Source organism: Antechinus flavipes, chromosome 2 (assembly GCF_016432865.1).
Source record: "Antechinus flavipes isolate AdamAnt ecotype Samford, QLD, Australia chromosome 2, AdamAnt_v2, whole genome shotgun sequence".
NCBI lineage: Eukaryota > Metazoa > Chordata > Mammalia > Dasyuromorphia > Dasyuridae > Antechinus > Antechinus flavipes.
The window spans coordinates 185,631,453-185,656,688 of NC_067399.1; the positions used below are offsets into that span (position 1 = coordinate 185,631,453).

At 34.7% G+C, this 25,236-nt stretch overlaps 1 protein-coding gene across 1 annotated transcript in view; it reads right to left on the minus strand.

Moving 5' to 3' along the window:
• The window catches only part of MYOM2 (myomesin 2), a 150,995-nt gene that overhangs the window by 84,943 nt on the left and 40,816 nt on the right, over positions 1-25,236 (minus strand). The window contains exons 7-11 of the mRNA XM_051975997.1: positions 18,718-18,806; positions 18,582-18,632; positions 16,621-16,785; positions 7,021-7,182; positions 2,828-2,969 (exon numbers count right to left, since the gene is read on the minus strand). Coding sequence (XP_051831957.1) covers positions 2,828-2,969; positions 7,021-7,182; positions 16,621-16,785; positions 18,582-18,632; positions 18,718-18,806 — 609 coding nt within the window. The remainder of the gene's footprint in view (positions 1-2,827; positions 2,970-7,020; positions 7,183-16,620; positions 16,786-18,581; positions 18,633-18,717; positions 18,807-25,236) is intronic.

Below are 25,236 nucleotides of genomic sequence, written 5' to 3' on the forward strand. Positions count from 1 at the left end.
AATATCAAAGTCTGGATAGGTTAATAACTTGTCCAAAGCTGTATAGCTAATACGTGGCCAAATCTAGCACTCTTTCCATTCTACCATGATGTCTCCTTTTTTGTTTTAGAGATAAGGTAAAATGAAAGGAAAATTTAGCCAAGGCAATACTAGTAGAAGTAGTATTTGTAACAACCCCTCCATTTCCTAATACACTGTGCTTTTAACCATATTTGTTGCTTAATTAATATTAATTCTTACTAGAATTCAAAATCATAACAGCAGCTCCTTTGTATAACAATAACTCCTAGCTTTTCAGAGTGTTCCTGAAATATAAATTACCAAGCCTTTGACAAGTATTACACTGTAATGTTTAACAAAATTAGCATGTCCATCAGAAACTGAAAAACTGAAGCGAAAGGGTTATCAGCAACTATTTTATAAGTTTTTGTCCTTGTGCTCTATCAATTTTAGGAAAATTCATTCATTTTCTAAAAAACGCCCAATTTACAGAACAGGGATATATTTGAATTCAGAATCAAATATTCCAGCTACCAATAGACACTTTTTAAGTACCTAATAAGCACCAGACAAAACACTGACATAAAGACAAAAATACAACAGTATCCACATCCAGTATGTTCCAAATGCTGTGCTAAGCCCTGGAAATACAATATTTTTGAAGTCTCTGGCTTCAATCTGTTTATCATCTAAAAAGCAAGACAATACACAAAAGGGAAACAGGAAAAAAATGAGGAGTACAATCAGATAGTAGGGTGTACTTGGATTCCATAGTACATGCAACCATGTAGGGAAGCAAATGTGAAATGGACTAAGCTAAGTCTAACTTATTCCCTCGGTAAAAGAAAGCATTGGGGGCAGTTTAATACTCTGCCTTTCAAAAGAGAGGAAGCTAAGGAAGGAGAAAGCAATTAAGGATTAAGTTAGCAACATGATGGTAAGTTTAGTAGTGATGAGTATACCCTAGGTAGGGCATCTCGTTCCATGAAGTTGAAAATAGACAGGATTGCACATGTAAACTGCAGTGTATCTGTCTTCAACTTAGCTAATATTTATACAATGCTTTAAGGTTTGCAGAAAGTTTTATATTATAAAATTTGATCATTTTAATCACAACAGCACAAAAATTTTGTATCATAGCTGCTATTATTATCCACACTCATCATTTGAGCAATGAAAGAGATTAAACAAGTTGCCCAGAGTCACATAGTTAGAAAGTATTTGAAGCTTAACTTAAATTCATTCTCTGACTCCACATCCACACTCTGTCCATTGTGCCAATGTACTTTTTAGGAGCTCATACTTTTTTGGAGAGACACATAACTATTTAAGTTATACAGAAATCAATGAAAGTAATTGTGGGGGAAAATAAGAACAATTAAGATCAGGAAAGTCTTGATGTAGAACGTGATGCTCCTTAAATCATATTACTCTACATACTCTTTGAGTCAGTGGCACTATCCTACTTGCTGTTTCTTAAACAAGATACTCCATCTCTCAGCTTTGTGCCTTTTCTCTGGCCATCCTCCATACTTAAATTGTTCTCCAGCCTCTCTGCCTCTTGGATTTCCAGGTTTCCTTAAAGTCCCAAATAAACTCCCATTTTCTACAATAAATCTTCTTCAATCCCTTTTAATTCAAGTATTATTCTCCATTATTTCCCATTTATTCTGTATGTAGCTTGCTTTGTAAAGAGTTGTTTGCATGTTGTCTCTCCCACTTGATTATAAGGTCCTTGAGGACAGGAACTATCTCTTGTCTATTTTTTGTATCTCCAGTGCTTAATGCAATGCCTGGGACATAAAAGATATTTAATAAATGCTTATTAAGTAACTCCTAGCCAGATCCTCTTTTCATGACACCATTCTGCCTATGAAAACTAACCAAAAGTTACTAATTTTTCTAAAACTAAATGATTAGTTTAATATTTGTATAAAGTCCATGTTAAAGCTCTTAAAAAACATTGAAATCATTCAACATAGCAAGAAAATAATTGAGAAACATAAGCTAAACTTGTAAACACATTAATCAGGTATCGCATAATTATGCCTGAATTTTGAAAGTTCAAGAAAAGACAGTTAAATAACAAGTCCTTAAAAGCAGCTCTTCCTTTCTGTCTATAAGAGATATTTTAATATTTTAGAGATTCATAATTTCATCAGTCCTTGTTCCCTCTTCAAATGCAGATAGCAAACTTTCTATAATTTAGTCCAAAGTACTCTTCAGCAGTTTTGATCAAACACACACACAAGCATACACACACACACACACACACACACACACACACACACACATATGAGAGCACATGCACAAGCACAAACATTGTATCCAAAGTCATAAGCAGTTATCTAGTTTGGTTTTTGTAAAACAGAAATACTTTTCATCACTAGATCCACATTCGAACTACGTATGCTCTGATGGAATATTCTTTGAAATTCCTAGGTTAACTCCATGTTGCTTCAAAAAAGGATTAAATTTTCACTATACATAAATATATGAAGCTTTATTAGGGAGATTTTGGAGGAATCAAAGAGGTATGTTTGTGAGTGGGAAAGGTTAAAATGAGACATTCTCTGGCTTCCTCAGACATTATTACTACATACACAAACAGTGTGACCGTGTTGATGCAATTTATTGAACAAGTTAAGTCATTAAGATTGTTCTCTACTGGAAAAAAACAAACACCAAACCATGGGGTACCATACATTCAAACGAAGTGGCAAAATAAAATTAATATGGGATGTAATATTCTAATGTGATTTTCAGAAGATTATTGATAAAATTTTGGATATCATTTTAGTCTCAAGAAAATTTGATGTCTACTCACCTGTCAACAAAATAGCCAATGACTGGACTCTCACTAGCAGTATTTGGTGGTTTCCATGTCACAATAACATAATCTCTATTGGCATCATGACACTGTACATCCATGGGGGCTCCTGGGGCCCCAATAACTAATGCATCAGCATCTGGAATAGATAGTAAATAAGTATATTTCTGGTCATGTCAAAAGGTTAATTGCATAACCCACTTACAATGCTATCTTCCAGAGTGTAATTAATTTAATAGTCATAGTCTTAGAATAACCACAAATCACTAAGCTTGGAACAATAATTCTGTTGCTTTAATATAATGGCCTGTGATTTATAACTCACAAATACATAGCATTTATTTGAGAATTTCATATAAGATTTTTGAAGGGGAAAATTACTCTGCACATTTTCTAATGTTACCTCTTAAGCAAATTCATTTCCATACCTATGTTGCTGTCACTATATTTGGTAAAAAATTGAACTCTTATCATAAGTGATAGATAAAAATAATTGCAAATCCTAGTTACCAACTTGAAACTTTCATAAGAAAACTTGGAAGTCTTTATTTCAGATCTTCAGTTGATAAAGCTCACACTGTCTGTACTTTCTTCCACAAACTCCCAATTCCATGACCACTCATCATTTGATCCAAAAAGTAAAATGGAAAATCACACAAGCATAAAATGTAATATTTCCATTTCTTCTGTTTCCAGTTAGAATAAAATTGCAGTGAAGAGAATTAAGTTTTGTTGTTGTTTTTGTTTTGTTTTGCTGTTGTGCTATTGTTTGCCAAGTCAAAGCACACACAATAAACATCTATTCAGATACTTTTCTTTTTCAATATCTCTAAACCATTCTGAGTTTGATCATGTTTTATGGAAAGCTGATCAGTGTTTGGGCTAATTTCACTTTTCTACTTCCTCCCTCATTAGGATTCTCTTTCTTTCATTTTATTCATTTTAAATTTTAAGTCCAACTGTGCTGAAAGTCAAAAGATATACTTCAGTGCATTAATTCACTGAAACATGCATACTTGGCCTAGTCTAAAATGTGTATTTTTACACTTATATCTATGGTTATATTATGCATACTTAACCATGTAAACATTATACAGTTTCTTGTACTATTCCCTTCAGCAGATTAAAAGCTTAAAATATCTTAGTGTTGAGCCAGCTATTTGCTCTTTCATTTAAAATATACAGCAAAAAAATAATCTGAATAGTTCTACTCCCCCATATTTGCATTATTTTCTTCTTCTTGATGGTGCTGAATAAGCAAGGCAATTTAAACTATGTCACATTGATTACATTTTATGGGTCGGAGGTAGGAGGGAGTCTTGCCATCAGCTATGTACACAAAATAGAAGGTTCAATTTAATGTCTACCTAGCCAGTCAGTAAAATTGCCCAACACTGACGTTACGAGTTTATTTTCTCTTGTTTTGTTCAAACCAAAGTCATTTATTGCTAATGAGTTTCTTCCTTTATGCTATGTTCTGGATGTTCATATAAAAGGTAAAATGACCTAATATTCCTGTTGTTGTTGTTGCACATTGAGGAAGACCCTATGGGGATAGCAAGGAGGCACAATGGCTAGAATACAAGAAGTGAAAAAAGTCTCAGAAGTTTAGGAAGATCAGAGGTAAAATCAATTCTCAGATATTTATTAGTCATATAACAGTGAGCAAGTGACAACTTCTGTCTGCTTTAGTTTCCTCTTATAAAATGAAGATAATAAGAGCACCTTCCTCCCAGAGATGTTCAGAGAATCAAAGGAGATATATAAAAAGCACTTTGGACACCTTACAACACTATATAAATGCTAGCCAACTAGTAGCAGTTGTAGCAGCAATGTCATCATCAACCTCATAAGAGTTTATTGTAAAGAAAGGCTTATTAAGATCCTAGCCCCTTTTTTCTTCCCTTACTTAACAGTTACTCTAAAGGAAAAAAACCCTAAATATCCATCAGGCAGTTCGATGTGTTCAAGGAACCTTATAAAAAGATATGAGGCTGAATTCTCCTGATTATATAAACCCAACAATTTACTGAAAGCCCACTCTTCCAAATGAATTTGAGGCTGCTATGACATTGTCTTTCTCAAGTCTCATCCTCCTATTCTCTCTTTCCAAAGAGCAAGGGAAGTAATAAGACAAGAGAAATTGTACAAATATTACTATGTGTGTCTGCAGACACAACTGCATCTCAACTGAACAAGGGAATAGAGAATGTAACATGGTGAAAAGAACAATAGAATAAAAACCATCAGAACCATTCAAGCTATATCAGTCCTTTTACCTCTCGGTAAGTTTCCTTATGTGTAAAATAAAAGGCAATAGGGGACACAGAGAGGTGGAGATATTTGAGATACATTCCTAATATGGAATATTATTGTGACCTCATTAGTATATAGTTTTTTTCTCATCATATATATTTTAGCATACTTTGTCTTATCCCTTTTACCCATTTTCTGTCCTAAAGATAACTGTATGCTGGCTAGCTATTCCGTAAATGGACATTCCATTTCTTTTCTCCATGTCTTAGCCAGACTCTCCCACTTGCCTAGAATTCTTCTCTCCTAAGTATTTTGAATCCTTAACTGCCTTCAAACCTCAGCTCAGATGTTACTTTCTATCCCATGTTTGTTCTACACTCCATTTTTTAAAGCTCTAGCCTTTTCAATCTACCTTTTACTTATTTCTGTGTACCTAATGCTTTGACCAATACAGGTCCTTGTAAAATGAACTATTTGAATCTCCAATCCAGCACAGTGCCTAGCATATTATAAGTATGACATAAACACGTTGTTTCTTTATATTCAGCCAGAATTGTAATAGGAAGGAATTTGAAAGAAATATTGAAGACCTTCCCAATTTAAATAAGAAAGGCATAATAACAATGATGAGAGATCACAGATTAATGGATTTTAGCTATGTCTTGGAGTCAGAAAAACTTGAGTGCAAACCTCCCTGTCTGGATGACCCTGGGCAAATCAGTAAGTACCCCAGCAACTTTTTGTAAAATTTCTTATAATATACATGTTATTGGAAAATTCTAAAATTATGGGATTTGGGGAAAATTCTGTATTTGAAAACTATACTAATGACTATCTGAATATTCTTCTCTTGTTGACTATATTTTCCCAATGATTTATAAGAAAGTAACTTATGCAATACTTTCATATACTTTTGTTGAGGAATAGAATATTGCATATAACAGCAGATACTTTTAAATTGCTGATTGGTCTTGTTCGTTTGCTTTGGGAGGGCAAGGGAAGGGAAAGAGATTCAAAGGGAAAATGTAGAGTATGCAAAAATAAATGCATCAAGAAAGAAAGTAGGAAGCATTCAGACAGATCTTCAATATGCATGTACCCTGTGATTAATGTTACTTACTTCAAAACATCCTAATTCTCTACAATATGCTATTATGGTTAATCATTGTTTTTGTAAAGTAATCTACTTATGGCAGAATGTGACAAATATATCTCTTGTAGCTTTTTGTTCCCAAGTAGCTTTTTGGCAAGTAGAACTACCAGGTTAGAATATCATTTACTGTGTTATTTAATACTGTGACCATTAGGTCCAGTCCCTAAAGTATAAAAACAATAGTGAACATCTCATGATTTGGGTCTACTGCTATCTTTATCCAAAATTGTCTTTTTACTTCCAGTTGTCAGTTGATCCTTTTTGGTTAGCACCATTATTTTCTTCGCCTAAATGAATAAGGGAATAAGGCACAATGATGTGCCAATACCCAAGAAACATTAAAAGAATCAGGGGCCTGCTGCAGTTAGTGGACAAATGCCTCATGGGAGATCAAAAAAAAAGATAAATATGAATCCATCAAGATGAGAAAGTGCAAAGGAAGAAATGTCCTTTAACCTGGAGCCTATGAACTTTTCTAATGTTATAACAAGTGTATTTCCGTGTAAGTAATTTCGTGTGTGTGTGTGTGTGTGTGTGTGTGTGTGTGTATGAAATCACTTACATGGATTTATACTTACATATACATTTACACTTACATATACTTTATATATATATAATTATTTATTTTATTTATATATATATATTTATATATATACATGTGAATATTTTATATATATGTAAATATACATTTATATATAGTCCATAACAGAAAAAAGTTAAGAAACTCTTGTAAGTACAGATCCATAAAATGAAGATGAAAGTAAGACAACAAAATTAATACCTTTTACAAACATAAAAGCACTATGATCAGTCACGCCTCCTCTTGAAATGATCCTTAAAGTATAAAGGCCTTCATCATCCTTATTCAGGTGGCCAAATGACAGTGACGCTTGTCCTTCTCCAAAGAACATTTTTGTCCACTTAGATTCTTTCAGCAATACACCTGGAAAAGCATTTAGACTTCAGTTTGATATTGGCTCCCAGTTTTCAAATTCCCCCAAACCAAAAAAACAAAACAAAACAAAACAAAAAACACTTAAGCAGCAAACTGTTAAGTCTATTAAATTAATATTTTAAATTTAAAAAGGCTTACTTTTGCATTTTTTCTTTTTCTAAAATTAAATATATTTCCATATTTAAAACTTCAAGTAATTTTCTTTACTAATATTCTAACAAATACGTAACACAATATAACAAAAACATAACTTATAGGCTTATCAATATACCCATAGAATCATTGCTAGGTTAAAGAAAAACACTATGGGAAAGATACTCAAAAAGTTACAGAGAATCACTTGCAAGTAGAACTACCATAAGATAGCATTTTAAACAAATAATAGCATCATTAGAACCACAATGTCATATAGCCAAAAATAAAAGCACTTTCATAATAGAGAAATAATATCACTTTAAAGAAAAGAAGTCAAGAATTCTTTTAGTGTGTACCTTATATTTATGGTATCATACTGTGCTTTGAGAGGAAATGTAATGTAAGGAATCAAAAGAGGCAGGGAGATTTGGGTTCAAAAGCTGCTTTTGACCTATGATCATATAAGCTTTTGGTGCCCCGAAGCAATTCTCCAAGGCTAGAAGTTACAAATGAGCTGACAAGATATACTGGGAATGGATGCTAAGGAGAATTCCTGATACAGATTAAATAGAGAATCTAAAATTAAAAAATCAAAAAAAAATTATACCATATTTCCATATCTCATTGTTTAAACACACACACACACACACACACACACACACACACACACACACCAAATACACAAACATATGTGAATATATGCAGCAAAAATGTATGTTCCTTGAGAGTTTGGACTGTTGTTGGGTTTTCTTTCTTTTTTTTTTTTTTTTTGGTCTATTAAATAGATCTCTCACATGTATTACCTTTATTCTGCAATTTCAGTATTAATGTATTTTTCCTATTTCTAGAATGACTCAGTATCTTTGGAGAGGTAAATGATTGCTGGAAATATATATATTTGTAATGTAGGATTCCAGGCCCTCCTAACCTAATTTGCTGATTTTGTTTTCATTTTTCACCTTTGAAAAAACATAAGGGTCTGTCAGACTGGACAGTCCAAGAGTATCCTCAAACACTTAGCTGACTGCATTAACATACTTGTCCTGGAATATTACCACTCTTCTCCATTTCCATCTTCAATGAAATCTTCTTTGACCACTGCTGAACACAGTGATATGTCTCTTTAATGAATTCATAGTTCCTCAAACTTCATATTCCATTGAGTCATACATCAACTTGTGTAGTTCAGTCATTCAGTCGTATCCAACACTGTGATCCTGTGTACCATAGCACATCACTATTGCCCATGGAAATGGTTTGACATTTGCTTCTCCAGTGAATTAAGACAAAGAGAAGTTAATGACTTACCAATCATACAACTAATAAGTGTCTGAGTAAGTGGGCAAATTTGAATTCAGTTCTTCCTGACTCCAAAGCATTGAGCCACCAGCTGCCTCCAACATTGCTTTATACCATCATATATGTATATAGATGTAGATATATAAGCATATGTATAAATACTGTGCATGCATACTACATGCATATCTAATGTGTGTGTGTGTATATATATATATATATATATACATATATATATACACATACACATATAGATTGTGTATTTTATAAGTGTGTATAATTTCCTCTCTACATCAGAAGTTGAGGGTAAGACATATTTTTTTTACTCCCATTGCATCTTTTATTCCTAAGCTTAAACCTTTTCCACAGTAGCTGATAACAACAACAATAATAGTTAAACATTAATATTACAACATGTGCTGAGTACTGTACTAATCTTTTTATAATATTGTATCATTTTATTATTAATAAATCTTTAATTGGCTGATATTAAATTAACATTTATGAGAAGCAGCAAATTTTACCATAAATTATTGGCTTTTAGGTTAGAGAACTCAAGTTCAATTCTTGACTTTGCTATTTACTGTGTAATCTGAGGCAATCACTTTTATCTCTAGATTTTCATTTCTTTATCTATAAAATGAGAGCTTTGGACACAGTGATCTGTACTATCCATTTTCACTTTAAGTCTTATGATTATTTTTGATGAATTATATATTTTAAATTTCAATAATATTTTATTTTTCCAATTACATATGAAGATGGTTTTCAATTCATTTTTGTAAAATTTTGAGTTCCAAATAGTTTCTCCCTCTCTCTCTTGTATCCCCTCTCTCTGATAGTAAGCTACCTGATACAGGTTATACATGTACAATTATTTTAAACACATTTCCATATTGGTCATGTTGTGAAAGAAAAATTAGAGAAAAGGGAAAAATGAGGGGGAAAAAGCAAAGAAAAAATAAGACACAAATAGAATGTTTCAATTCATATTCAGTCTCCCATAGTTTCATGGTCTCTGAAAACAGATCACATTTTCTATCCCAAGTCTATCAGAATTGTCTTGAATCACTATATGCTAAGAAGAGCTAAATCTTTCATAGTTGAACATTATATAATTTTGTTGTTACTAGATACACAATGTTCTCCTGGTTCTGCTCACTTCCCTCAGCATCAGTTCATATAAGTCTTGCTTGGCTTTTCTGAAATCAGCCTACTCATCATTTCTTATAGGATAATAATATTTCATTACATTCAAATACCATAACTTATTTAGCCATTCCCCAATTGGTGGGCATCCCCTCAATTTCCAATTCTTTTCCACTACAAAAAGAGTTGCGGCAAATTTCTTTGTACATGTGTACAAGGGTCCTTTTCTCTCTTATATTTTCTTTTTTAGAAACAGACCCGGTAGTAACACTGCTGGTTCAAAGAATATACAGTTTTATAGCCCTTTAAGCATAGTTTCAAAATGCTTGTCCAGAATGACTGAATCAGCTTACAACTCCACCAACAATAATATATTATATATATTTTAAAATTAGTACTAAAGAGTTAATCTAGAGATAATTTTGATAGCTAACATCATCAGTGTAAAATAATAATAATAATAATAACATTTACATAAAACCAGGTTCAGAAAGCACTTTATACATTTTATTTCATTTTATACTTACAATAACTCTGTATGGTAAATTTCTATCTTAAAATTAAATTTTAGTTAATTAAAGAATTAAAGAAACCCAACTTTAGAGAAGTTAAATGCTAGGGTTACACAACCAAGAAGTACCTAATAGTAAAATTTGACTGCAGGTCTTCTTGACTATAAATCCAGTACTTTATACAATAAGGTCGGTTTTTTCTTAAATATGAAGTGACCAAAGTAAGTCACATAGGAGAAAGAGAATTTTTTTTCAATCAGTTACCTCTGCTCCCATTGCTATTTGTAGTAAATAACTTCCAAGAGTTGTGAGGCTAGTAAGTAAAATGTCTTCTAACATATATATATCAGGATTTGGGGATAGGAATCAGGCATTTCCTTCTATTGAAAATATCACCACTGCTATACTCTGAAATGAAATGTATAAACTTGGTAAAAGTCACTTAAGCTCAATTTCCTCATGAGAATAAAATGAGAAGGTGGGATTAAATGGTCTCTTAGGTGTCTTCCAGATCTATGACCCTAACCACTATGGCGAGGAAATATATGTGTGTCTGTGTATATGCATATACATATAAACACACACATACATATCTATATGGATATGTGTGTATGAACAATGTACACCTGATTTACATGATTCATTTAGAGTGTAGGACAGAATCATCTAATTCACATGATTCTCAGGAAAATAATCACCAGTACAAACTCTACATCCTGATATATTTAACTGGTGAGAATGCTTCTTTGTGTTCCCATGCAAACAATTCCTTAATTGGGAGAAGTGAAGTATTTTGAGCAATTGGATGAAAAGAAATGATGATACCTGGCCATGTATTGGTATTAGCTGAAAGAATTAGACCAATTGGTCTATTCGTAATTGGGCCTATGCATACCAAATAAGGGATTCCAAGAGTGAGCGAAGAGATTCTGAGTTCTTTGAATAGAAAGTTTTGCTCCTTAATCAAAGGGTAATTAGGGGAAGTGGGTAATAAGGCTAGAGGGACTATCCTCTCCATTGGTGGGAGTAGGGAAATGTCATCCAAGGGTCTGGATGGGTAACAAACAGTATTTTCAGGAGCTTAAAAAAAAAAAAAAGACCAACTTGAAACACCAAGAAAATGGAGCTTTCAGAGAGCCTGACTTCTTCAGAACTAAAGAAATTAGAGCTATGAACTCTACAGAGGCACCAACATTCAGTACCCAGAAAAGAGTTATCCTTCAAGGAATTTCTTAAATGTTTTAATATGAGAGACAAGGACTTCCATTACCTGAAGCCATGATTGACTCTCTGGTAACATGAGATCTTTGAATTTGAACTCATTTCTCCCTGGATTCTACTTACTTATGGGTATGCTGCCATTTTGAAATAATGATGTTTTGTACAAACATCTTAATATACCAGCTCAGAAAATTATCCTTTTCTAAGAGCCATTTAGATCAAGATAGTGGGTACTCAGTGGTTAAAGATCAGAAAAGGATTTGTGATCAAAAGAGCTATAAAAATAGACCCAGTTCCTCAGGATTACCCTAGAATCCTGAGAAGAGCAGCAATCATTGTCTTCTAGAAAACCAGTCTGCTAGAACAAATGGAAATTAGAAGAGTAAGCATTGAGGGAGTATTTTTAAAAAAACACCTTAAAGTTTACAAAATTTCTTATAATGAACTAACTTTCCCTTAAGTGCCTGATATTTATCAGAGAATATCATACTTTTATAAATGTCTTCTAATTGACTATAAATTATAAGTATAGAATTCCACATTATAGAGATATTCAATTCAGCATATATTTATTAATGCCTGCTATAGATTTAGCATAAGAAAACCTGATAAACATGAAAAAATATACATTGGTAATGATTTGCAAATGAGCCATGTTTCTGTGATAGTTGTCAATGCCAAATTATATAGAGAGACAGACAGACAGAGAGACAGAGACACAAAGACACATATAGAGTGACAGAGAGACAGAGACAGAGAGACACAATGACACAGACAGAGACAGAGATCGACAGAGAGAGAGAGAGAGAGAGAGAGAGAGAGAGAGAGAGAGAGAGAGAGAGAGAGAGATGGAGAGATAGAAAGACACAGAGAGACACTGAGAGGATTTTTCTTTCCTGCTCATGGAAAGTTCCTCATCTGTACTAAAGGAAAATACTTTTTTTTTTCCCTATTAAAATTTGCAGCCAATGTTCAAAGTAAAACAGGACTTGGCTTATCATGGCTTATTATTGGCACTGAGTTTTTTTTAAGAATATATAATTTTCAATGTTTTGAAAACCAGAACTATGAATTGAGGCCTCAACCTGAGAACTGTAATAGTTTTATTATTACAACATCAGCAGCCATCAGAAATGATATCCAAAGTGACTTTGAGTCAACCAAAAAAAATAATTTTATTGTAAATACTCAGTTTGTTGGAGCTTTTTCTTGTGTGACTGCTTTAGTATGATAGCCTCAGAGGATTGATCCATTTTAAATTGTGTCTTTAATATCAGATATCTAATTTGCATAGTCCATTTCTCCATACTTTTTAAAAGGATTTCACTCAACTGACTGACATTGCCTTTGGGGCTTAGTTTCCATCAAGTGGCTTGCAGCTTATTAATTTTAAATAGTAAAAATATCCTCTTGCATGTTAATGACTAAGAACAAACCACAGACAATTGTCCTTATAGCTTTGCATTTAAATAGCAAAATCTTTTGGATTTTTTTTAGATTTTCTATGATTATGATCAGGTCTGATGGGCAGCTTTTGTGGCCAAATTATAGTGAAATATCACAAGATTATAACCAGAAGGAAAGAGTTAAACTTCAGTAAATTTTCACATAAAGATATTCTACTCAAATTGATCAATACTAATGAAATTCCCTTGGAATTTAAAGTCCAGGTTCTCTACACTTAAAGTTAAAATTTCAAAGGTTGACATCAGTATCATTTTAGGTATCATGGGGATTTTTCCCTGTCCAAATTCTATTTTAACAAATTCTGTGTTTTTTCCACTTCTCCAATTCCTATCAAATTATGCTAGAGGTCCAGGAGGATTTTCCTCTCATACAAGCAACTTGTATATGTAATATGAAATCATTGTCATGTTTATAACTATCCTAACAAAAAAATTCCATATAATTAGGGTACCCTAAACATTTGCATTTTTGTATCTCTTTATTTTTGCTCATATGGTTTCTCCTCCCTGAAAAAAAAATACTTCCCCATATTAAAATCTGTTCCATTAGTCTGAGGGACTCCACTACCCAGTCTTTCTTGTCTTCAGTGGTCAGTTTGTCGAATGAGGTCAAATGTATTTGATGTGTTTGATTCTATTCCCTCATAGGTTGCATTACCTGCTAATTGCTCATAACCACATGGGCTTTCCAATTCATCTCCCTTATCTCTAATCTTATTTCCCTATGATGCATGGCAATAAGGAAACTACTAAGAGCAATGATCCATTCACTTTTGGAAACAAACCTATATGATTTGTTTTTGCTATTAATTTGAAAAGTTGCCTATAAAAAGAGGAGAGGAAGAAGGGAGGTGAATTTGAGGCTTAACTCTCATTCAATGAACTTTTGCATTGGATGTTACAATTTTCATTGTTATAATTCAATAATTTTGGTTGCATATGACTCTTTGTGAACCCATTTGGGGTTTCCCTGGCAAAGTTATTGAAGTAGTTAACCATTTCTTTCACCAGCTTATTTTCCAGATAAGGAGCTGAGACAGAGTTAAGTGATTTACTCTGGGGTCACACAACTAGAAAGTGTTCTGATGCAGATCTAAACTTGTGAAGATGAATTCCTGATTTAAAACCTGATACTCTAGCTCTTCTGGCTGCCACAATAAACTATTTTAAATTTTCTCTTCCTGAGTTTGCTTCATTATTGAAGGAAAGGCCCAAATAAAGATTTAACATCCCTTCTCTCCACTGAGTAAAACAATACCAATAGTTCAATGGAAAGAATACTGAATTTAGATTCCTAAAATCTGGGATTGAAAATTGATTTTTCCATTTAATACTTGCTAAGTATATTTTGTCAAGTATTCAATTTAAAATTTTTGTCAAGTAATTTAACTTCTCTGTTCTTCAATTTTGTTATGAATGTTGGACTATATGACTTCTAAGATCTCTTCAAAGACCTAAATTTATAATCCATGATCCAGTTTAAACTTTTCCTTCTCCATTAACACTTCTTAGACCTTTCTAGGTCCTAGTGCTTTCTTTTTTCCTCTAATTTCTAAAGTATTTCTTATTGGAATCATACTGAAGTCAAAAGGACTTGGGTTCAAGTTTTGCCTCCCACACATTCAAGCTATATAAGCCTGGATAATTTTTTTAAATAACTTTTTATTGACAGAACCCATGCCAGGGTAATTTTTTACAACATTATCCCTTGCACTCTCTTAAGTTCTGATTTTTCCCTTCCCTCCCTCCACCCTCTCCCCCAGATGTTCTAAACACGTTAAATAGGTTACATTATATCCTAGATACAATATATGTGTGCAGAACTGAACAGTTCTCATGTTGCACAGAGAGAATTGGATTCAGAAGGTATAAATAACCCGGAAGAAAAACAAAAATGCAAGCAGTTTATATTCATTTCCCAGTGTCCTTTCTTTGGGTGGAGCTGCTTCTGTCCATCTTTGATCAATTGAAACTGAGTTAGATTTCTTTGTTGAAGAGATCCACTTCCATCAGAATACATCCTCATACAGTATCATTGTTGAGGTATATAATGATCTCCTGGTTCTGCTCATTTCACTTAGCCTCAGTTCATGTAAGTCTCTCCAAGCCTCTCTGTATTCATCCTGCTGGTCATTCCTTACAGAACAATAATATTCCATAACATTCATATACTACAATTTACCCAACCATTCTCCAATTGATGGGCATCCATTCATTTTCCAGCTTCTAGACACTACAAACAGGACTGCCACAAACATTTTGGCACATACAGGTCCCTTTCCCTTCTTTAATATCTCTTTGGGGTATAAGCCCAGTAGAAACACTGCTGGATCAAAGGGTATGCACACTTTTTGAGCATAGTTCCAAATCACTCTCCACAATGGCTGAATGTGTTTACAATTCCACCAACAATGTATCAGTGTCCCTGTTTTCCCACATCCCCTCCAACATTCCGCATTATCTTTCCCTGTCATTCTAGCCAATTTGACAGGTGTGTAGTGGTATCTCAGAGTTGTCTTAATTTGCATTTCTCTGATTAATAATGATTTGGAGCATATTTTCACATGACTATAGTTTTAATTTCTTTGTCTGAGAATTGTCTTCATATCCTTTGACCATTTATCCATTGTAATCCTGGATAATTTTTAATGCTCTAACCAATTCTCTAATATATACACAGAGAGCAGGTGCCAACTTGTACTAGTTGAGGGATTTCCTTAATAAGACTTACTTATAACCAAAAAAATACCAGATCTAGTACATAAAGCAAATATTTGAAATTGTGTTCATACCACAGAACAATGCTTTGCATATAGTATGTACATAATGAATACTGGTAAATTGGATGGAGAAATAACCAAGAGACAATGATGCTGATGGTAAATATTTCCTTCATCTATCTATCTAGCATCACCTCAGGAAAACCACAGAAATAGGGCAGATTGGTTTTGAACTTCAAAAACCTTCAAGCAAAGCATATATTTCCTACTACTATTCCAGGGAAAACAACAGTACTATTGACATCATTTTGATTCAAGGTGGCTGTTAGGGAGATATTCTTCTTAAGTAGCAACAGAAATTTCTTTCTGGGAACCTATCTAAATTCAGAATCCCCAAAGTTAATCTGTCAACAATTCCTTTGGATAACTTTCAAGGTCAATTACATTACTGCCAAATTCTATCTAGTCATTCAACATAGTTTTGGCTGCCTTCAGCTAATGGTGTAGTCAAATATTTATCTGAAAAAGTAGTTATAATAAAGGAGCTGCAAAATCAATACAAATGAATCACTTTTCATTTTCATGCATAGAACTCAAAGATAAGTGAGAAATTGTCCAAGTAATCTCCTTTCTAAAGATCACATGTTCAACTTTTTTAAAAAAGCATATTTACTAAAGTCCTCCCCTGATACCTCAAGATAAAATGGACACTGGGCTCTCTATAACAGAGAAGTGCAAACTGTACTGAACCAAGTTGGAAAGCTATTAAGAATAGACCCGGGGATATGCGACCATCTGAGAGACAGCCTAGCCAAAGCCAGAGATGCTTCTTATCACCAAAGAGTTGACCATCAGAAGATGTCTTGTTTAAGGAGATGCTCACACTAACAAAATCTCAGAATTCAGAAAGACAGTAAAGCTACTTACTATCTCTGTACCATTCAACCCGGGGCTGGAGTCTTTTCAGGTCAGGAGTAACCACCAGGGAGCACTTGAGAGTAACAGTTTCACCTTCTGTTTTAAAGGTGACTCCAAACTTTTCCAGAAACTGAACATCAAAATGGGTATAAGGAATTACAGACGACAAAGGCACTGGAAAAAATAAGTAATAGGCATTTGTAAGAATGACAGTCAGTCCAAGTAGATTTTTAAAAGCAGAAGGCATGAGCTATATAGTTTAAAATACTTCATTTCACTCTTAATTATTATTTTTATAAATGATCTACCACTTATCCAAAGTGGCACTTTTACTACATCCAAAAGAATCAGAAAACAAACAATCATCCCTCAATAACCTGTTCTAAAGAATGGAAGCAGGAAAAGGCATGTGAGAGGTTATTTGGTATAATTCATAGAAAATCAATCTTACTGGGAATCAGGTAACTTCATTCTGTCACTCCTTAGTTAAATGACCTTGAATAAATCACTTAATATCTCTGGGACTTGGTTTTCAGGATTTGGAAAATAGATAAATTCTAAGGGTCCTCTATAATCCCCACAATTAAGATAATCCTCAAATCAATTAATTTTTATTTGGCCTAGGAATATAGTCAAGGGGATACCCTAAGACATATTCAAACATTTGCTCACACACCATTTCTACATGTATGATAAGTACTTGAGAACCAAAAAACTGCTATATGAATATCAGGAAAGTTTATGAGTTGACAGCCTAAAAACCTACAGCAGGATATAAAAGACCATAGGATTATAAATTATAGGATAATGGGATAATAAATTTAAAAGGAACCTTAAAGGCCATTGAGTCCAATCCTATCATTGTATTGACAAGGAAATAGAGGCACTGAGGGCTTAAATGAATTGTAAAAGATTATACAACCAGTAAATGTCTGAGGCAAGATTTAAACACAGATCTTCCTCTCTCTTAAGTCTAGTCTACTAACCACTATGCCAAGCCACTGGTAATTCATCCATATGATTTAGAATTGACAATGTGCAAAATCTATATAGCAACTATAATGGACAATTTTTACTGAATATTTTTTGGCTTAAGTGTAATTGCTACTGATGTATTCTATGAAAGTACAAGATATTTTACTTCAGGCTCTTCCCATATAGACCTTTGGTTTGTAATATCCAAACTGTGAAATTGGGATAAAGTCAAAAAACCATTTAAGCAAATATAATCATTTTCATTTAGAGGCTAAATTGTACACAGCTTATGAGTGATCTCTCACTCTCTTCATTTATGCTAGTATTGATCTTTAGACATTTAACCACTAGGCTATAGGTAACCTTCACAATTCACAAAAATCACTGTGTTAGAAAAATGGTGGTTCAAATTTCATGGACTACTGAGGGGAAGCTATTTATGTGCTGTTGCTAAGAACAAGTTTGACCCAACCTATTTTCTTAGCCCCTGTAGACCAAGAAAATCCAAGGGATGACTTTGAATAGTCCACAGCAACAAATCAGTAAAAATACCTCTATCTGGTCCTCCTATATTTGCTGCTTTCCCCTATTTGAAAGTACTTGAGATCAGGGATCATCAAGTTTTTTGTATTTCTACCTCCCACACTTAGCATAAACTTTGGTACATAATAAGTATTTCATAATTTTTAAAATTCATTCGTAATAGTATTGGCCTACCCAACACAACGAAAAGAGATTTCAATTTAAATATATAGTAATAAGAATCCTTTTGTCTACAGGGATTTTTTTTTATCATATTTTTAAGAATCATTTAATCCTGTCTCTCACACAATTGGAAGAAAAGTTAATTGAATCTTGGATTGTATGAAAGCCATCCTTGAAAAAACTTTAGAAATGTATTGCTACTTGATATCAGATAAAATGTTGACTTGTGAAATAATTATTTCTATACAACATTTAAAACCTTCCCAGAAAAGGGAAAATAAAACACTTACACCCAATGGGGAGTCCCACAGAATGGTATGGTTCTTCTTCTCCTCGGAACCCTGCAAAACAATTCATCAAAGATTGTCAAAAACAAACAGGAAAGAAAGATGGAAAAAACATGTTTCTTCCCACTTTAATACTTACTCCTAACAACCACGGCAGCATTTGTAGAGACTTGTCCATGGACATTGGTTGCCACAGCTGAGTAAGTTGCGGTGTCATCAAAATTTGCTCTGAAAAAATCAGAGAACAATCACAATAAAATAAATGTTAGAATATGTCTTAGACTTGTCAGCTAATGATGAATGAATCAAATTGATTAAACAAAATGTTTTTTGGAGAGTAGAATATCTCACCTAGATCTTTTATACTGATGATTGAAAACCAAATTCAAGAAAAAAAAGCCAGGTATATTTTTCACATAACAAAGCATCTCACAACAACAACAACATAATAATAATAATAATAATTTGTGTGTATATATATATATATATACATATACATACAAATGTATATATGTATGTATGTATATATACATGTATACATATATATATACACAAATATATACATATATATACTCACACACACATAATTAGCATGGGCAACTATAAAGGGCTGAAACTCTGAGTTGATGCACTGAGGACGGACAACCAAGTACTTAAGGCTAACTACTGATTGGACAATACTCTATTCGCATATGCTTGGAAAATGTCCCTTCCCACTATTCTGTGCTGGTTCAATCTTTTGGTGTATACAGAGAATTATGAGAAGGATTAGGGGAATGGAGTGAGATAAGCCAGAGTCACTTTTGGTGGTAGACTAGGAGAAAGGAAGTTGTGGAGATCTTGAATCCATTCCCTTCACTTCTACCCCTAAAAACCAAGAATAAAGACCAAGGACTTTTGCTTATCCTGACTCCGGCTGATTCTAAGGCATCCAGGGTGCTAACTTGGTCTTCACATGTGGCGCCCAATGTGTGGACCAAGGACCCTAATTTCACTGAAGAAGTCCCCGGTGACCAGGAAATAGGGTCAGCCTTTTAATAGACAAACAGGGAACTTACTTTGTTAAGGGATAAACTAGTAACCTTTTCTAGCTGAAATGGGGCAGATATTAGGAAAAGATTCTCCCTCACCCCTGCCCCGATGAGGCACTATAGAAAGCATACATAAGTTGATCAAGGGACAAGGCTTAATTATAACTTGGTTGCAGATCATTAGACTCTTGGGTACATTAGAATGCACATCCCCTTGGTTATTAAAAGAAGAAAATATAGGGCCAGATAATTGGAAACTAGAAAGAGATCAACTATGTGAATGCTACAATGATAAAAGTCCTGGTTCAATTTCCAAGGAAACATTTTATATACACAACATAATACAATTGGCCTTAAAGAATCCTGCAAGTTATACAAAAAAGAAAAAATTTCAGAACAGCCAGATGTGGAAGTGTGAGGAAAAAGAGGAAGACAAAGAACAGATTAATAGCAATATCACCAGAGGGCATGAGGAGTTAAGTGAGGATGAAGGGCATGGTGAAGGGCATGGTGATTCTAGTTCTCACAAGGCAGCTTCAACTCCACCTAAACTAGAACTGGTTCTTGACTTACCCTATCAACTTCACCTTACACGATGCGGGGAGGAAGAGTAGTGGAAGGAGCAGTGATATCATCAGCACTTCCCCCCAGCAATCACATCCTCCTATGACTAGATTGCAAAAAGGCACTACTTAAAACCACAGAAGAAGGGCAGGATTTAGCTGATTTGAAAATAGGAATATATCCTGTGATTCAACAGTTTAACTCTTTGGGTCAAGAAAGTAGAAGACACACTCCTTTTGACAGAAATCCTCAAAGACCTGAAAAAGACTTACACGCCTTATGGGGCTACTTCAGCTTATGTTAAGATGTTATTACAGAATTTGGCTTATGAAGTCTTAACCCCTAGCGACTGGAAATCTATAGCAAGGATATATTTAGAACCTGGACGAAACTTGTTGTGGCCTTCTGAATATAGTGAGCTTTGTAGGATACAAGCCCAATGAAATAGTCATAGTGGAGTTAATCCTCCAATCACCTATGACCAACTAACAGGTGTAGGTTCTTATGCAGAAATTTCAGTACAGATTGATTACCCCATAGCATCATCATCAAAGCATGCTATCAAAACATGGGCTTTTCTCCCCAGTGAAAACAACAAGGGTGAGGCCTTCATAAAAATTGCACAAGGGCCAAATGAATCCTTTGCTGATTTTGTAGGACATCTGCAGATAGCTATCGTATGAACTAATGGTGAAAATGTAGTAACAGGCATTATGATGAGGCAACTTGCTAAAGAAAATGCTAATGAGGTTTATAGAAGAATTATACTAGAACTACACAAGGATGCTCCTTTAGAGGAGATCATAAGATGCTGTGCCACAGTGGGAACAAATGCCTTTTATAGCCAGGCTATGATGCAGACTTCCCAAGATCCCAACATGGGAAGACATGGTCCCTTTTGGCAAGGGAATTCCAGAGATACTCGTCAATGCTTTCAATGTGGTTAAGTAGGGCATCTGAAAGCTCAGTGTTGGCATAGAGACAGAGTGAGAAAACAGGGTGGGAGAACAAGACCCAATACCCCATGTCCAAAATGAACAGAGGCTTCCATTGGGCAAAAGAATGTAGACTGATTCAGGGAAACAGGATGAGGGGCCCAGCCCCAGGGCCCAAGACAAAAAATAATTGGGACATGATGACAGCTGATGGTGCACCCAGAGAATGAGTAGAAGTCTAGTACCTAGACATGACCAACTAGCCAGGAAGCAACCTGATAGGAAAAAGGGATTACAATTGGGGAGAATAGAGTTGTATGCATCTGGGACAACTGAGATATCCCCTGGAGAGGTGAAATCTGTTCCTGTCCGGCCTATGGATCCCTTGCCTCCAGGCACAGTAGGCTTGACATTTCACTTCCTGAGAGTACGTACAAAACAGTGTTTATCCATACACTGATGTGGGAAACTGGGGAATGTATAAATAATATCCCAGTCACTAATACAGCTAGACAATGTGTGACTTACCAACCAAGAGAAATAGTAGCATCATGTTTACTGATACCGACTCCTAATAAGCAATCTGGTGATAGTAGCCTAGATTCTGACTATAAGCAACAAAATCCAGGAATATACTAGACAGCAGCTTTGTCAGCTGACCATTTTATGTTCACTATCTATAGAAATAGCATAAAATTAGAAGGATTGGTAGACACTGGTGCAGATTGTATAGTCATTAGAGGTGCCAACTGGCCCAGTCACTGGCCAAAGATTAAAGCAGACTTTGTCTGCTTTAGGAGGATCAATAATAGTCCATTTTTGAGATGGACTTTTGAAGGTGAAACAGGAGTTTTTACTCCTTTTTTAGTTAAAAAAATTCCTATCAATCTGTGGAGAAGAGACATTTTACTTTACAATGATAATAATTAGGATTACAAATGAGTACTTCTTTTTTTTAGGCAGGGTTGCTGTTGAAGGCCTGCCAACACTTTCACTTGTTCCTATCCAATGGAAAGCTGATACACCAGTGTGGATAGAACAGTGGCCCTTAGCTAGTGATAAAATTCAGGCCTTATTAGATATAGTACAGAAGCAACTTGACCAAGGATACTACCAATCTTCTCTAAGTCCTTGGAATTCCCCAGTATTTGTTGTAAGAAAGAAATCTGGAAAATTGAGGATGTTGACTGATTTAAGAAAGGTAAATGAACAGATGGAAACCAGGGGAACTCTTCAGCCTGGACTTCCATCTCCTACTCAATTACCTAGAGAATGGCCTCTTTGGTTATAGACTTTAAAGATTGTTTCTATTCTATCCCTCTAGATAAGAAGGGCATAAAAATATTTGCCTTGTCAGTGCCCACCATTAACTTAGCTGAGCCTTATAAAAGATATTAATGGACAGTTTTCCACAGGGAATGAAAAACAGCCCTACTCTGTGTCAAATGTATATTGCTGCTGCTCTTACTCCAATAAGAAAAGCATTTCTAAAAGTAATGTTATTGCATTACATGGATGATATATTGGGTTGTGCACCTGAGGATCAAATGTTAGAAGCATGTCTACAAAAGACAATAGAAACACTAAGGAACTACAAATTGCACATAAATCCAGAAAAAAATCAAAGATATGCCCCTTTTCAATATTTAGGATATGAAGTATACCCTAAGGTAGTTACAATACAAAAACTTTCCTTAAGAATGAGAAGCTAAATACCTTAAATGACTTTCAGAAATTGATAGGCGATATCCAATAGATGTGTCCAGTGTTAGACTTGACTACATATCAATTGCAAGCATTATATGACATTTTAAGGGGAGACAGTTGCTTTAAACTCACCATGCCAGTTTACAAAAAAAGCTCAAGAGGCTTTGAGAGAAGTTGAACTGGCTTTATCCAATGTGGTTGAAAGAGTCACTCAAAAACCCTTGGAAATAGCAGTTTTTGCTACACAAGAGGCACCCACAGCAGTCCTTCATTAAGGAGACAATGTGATAGAGTGGGTGAACCTCCCAGCACAACCAGAACAAAGCCTTACTCCTTACCCAGTGCTTGTGGCTAGAATTTTATTAAAGGCCATTAAGCAAACAGTACAATTATCTGGGATAAGACTTGACAAGATATACACCCTTTATACTAATGCACAAATTATTGTATGCTGGGAAAACATCCCAGAGTAGCAAATTTTATTGGCCACGGCTCCAAATTTTACACACGGGTCTCCATTAAAGATAACCAAACTATTACATAATTGGTGATGGATTCTTGAAGAAAAAGTTTCTAAAGTTTCTCTTAAAGGACAAACTATCTTTACAGATGTAATCCAAACATAATATTTGCACTGTATACTCTTGTGACTTAACTATGGAGTAGTTAGAACTTCTTTTCAGTCCATTCAGCAGAATGAATTGTATGCAATCATTCTATCTCTTACTTATTATCCAGGAGATATAAATATAATATCTGACTCGGCCTATTCAGTAGGTGTGGTACAAAGAATTGCCACAGCCCAAATAAAATTTGTAGCTTCCAATCTATATCAGCTCTTTAAGGAACTTCAAGAGCAAGTGAGAAAGCATCCAGGTAAGATTTATATCTTGCATGTCTACTCTCATAGTGGACTTCCAGTCCTGTTTTTGATCATAATTCAAAGGCAGATAGCTCTCTAACTATGTTGGCCAATACTCCTTTATTTCAAGAAGCCCAAGAACCTCATTTTAAATATCATCTGGCTGCTCGAGCTTTACGTTCACAATTTGGAATAACAAGAGAGGAAGCTAGGAACATAGTAAAAGCCTGTACAGCTTGCCTTCCTTTCCACACTCCTACACTGCCTCCAGGGAAGAACCTCGTGGTTTGAGACCCAATGAAATTTGGCAAATGGATGTGACCCATTATAAATCTTTTGGTTGTCTATCTTTTATCCATGTTGTAGTAGACACCTTTTCAGGATTCACTTTTGCAATACCAGCAGCAAGAGACAGCCTGAGTGGTCACTGAATTCCTTATCCAAAAATTTGCAATTATGGGTGTGCCACAAGCAATAAAAATAGACAGTGGACCTGCATATACTTCTAAATATTTTGCACACTTTTGTGCACAGTATCAGATTTTACACATCACTGGCATACCCTTTAATCCTCAAGGACAGATAATAATAGAGAGGAGAAACAGACATTAAGATGCTCCTCCAAAAACAAAAGAAAGGGGGAGCCACAGGTAACCTTAGAGAACTTCTAAATCTAACTCTTTATACTATTAACTTCTTGATTTTTGACAAAGATGCACTGGCTCCAGCAGACAGGTTTTAAAACTGGAGAGACAGTGTTCAGTGTGAGCAGTTCCACTATCTTTAGATAATCACCAGGTGATGTGGAGAGACCCAGAAAGTGGTGAATGGAAAGGACCAGATAGGTCAATTACTTGGGGGAGAAGGTTTGTTTGCATCTCTACAAATGAAGAAAGAATCAGATGGGTGTCAATGAGCCATATTTGCCTTGTCTATTGGAGAGAAATGGAGCAGACCCTTGAAACAAAGGAGAAGACCCAAGAAACAAAGGATGGTTCCATCTCTAACTGTGCCCACCACTGAAAGAGGCTGGCAGTTATGACGTTTGACTCATGGACATCAAAAATTGTTGGACTTCAAAACCCTCAGGAATCATTGGATTCTGTGAGATATGATAAGATTGTTGTAGGACTTCAAAACCCTCAGCAATCAATGGATTTTATGAGAAATGATAAGACTGTTGCAAGAGTTCAAAATCTACAGGAATCATTGGATTCCCTAACACATAAAAAGACTGTTGCAGGACTTCAAAAAGTTGTGGGGATCATTGAATTCCCTGGCACATGAAGCAATGGACAATAGATTGGTTTTGGACTATCTCTTGGCTGCTGAAGAAGGCGTATGTGTGACTGTTGTTTATATACCTTCCTTCTAGGACTTCTGGAAATCTTTTACAACACCATGTTGATTTATATTGTTTGTTATATCGCTACTTGTATATACAATTCATGTTTGTTACACCACATTGAGCCTGCACTGGCTGGGGAGAGTCATCACTAACAGCCTGTGCTTTATTGCTGTGCGCTTGTGTAATACCTTCCATGCTGATAGGTTTGTGT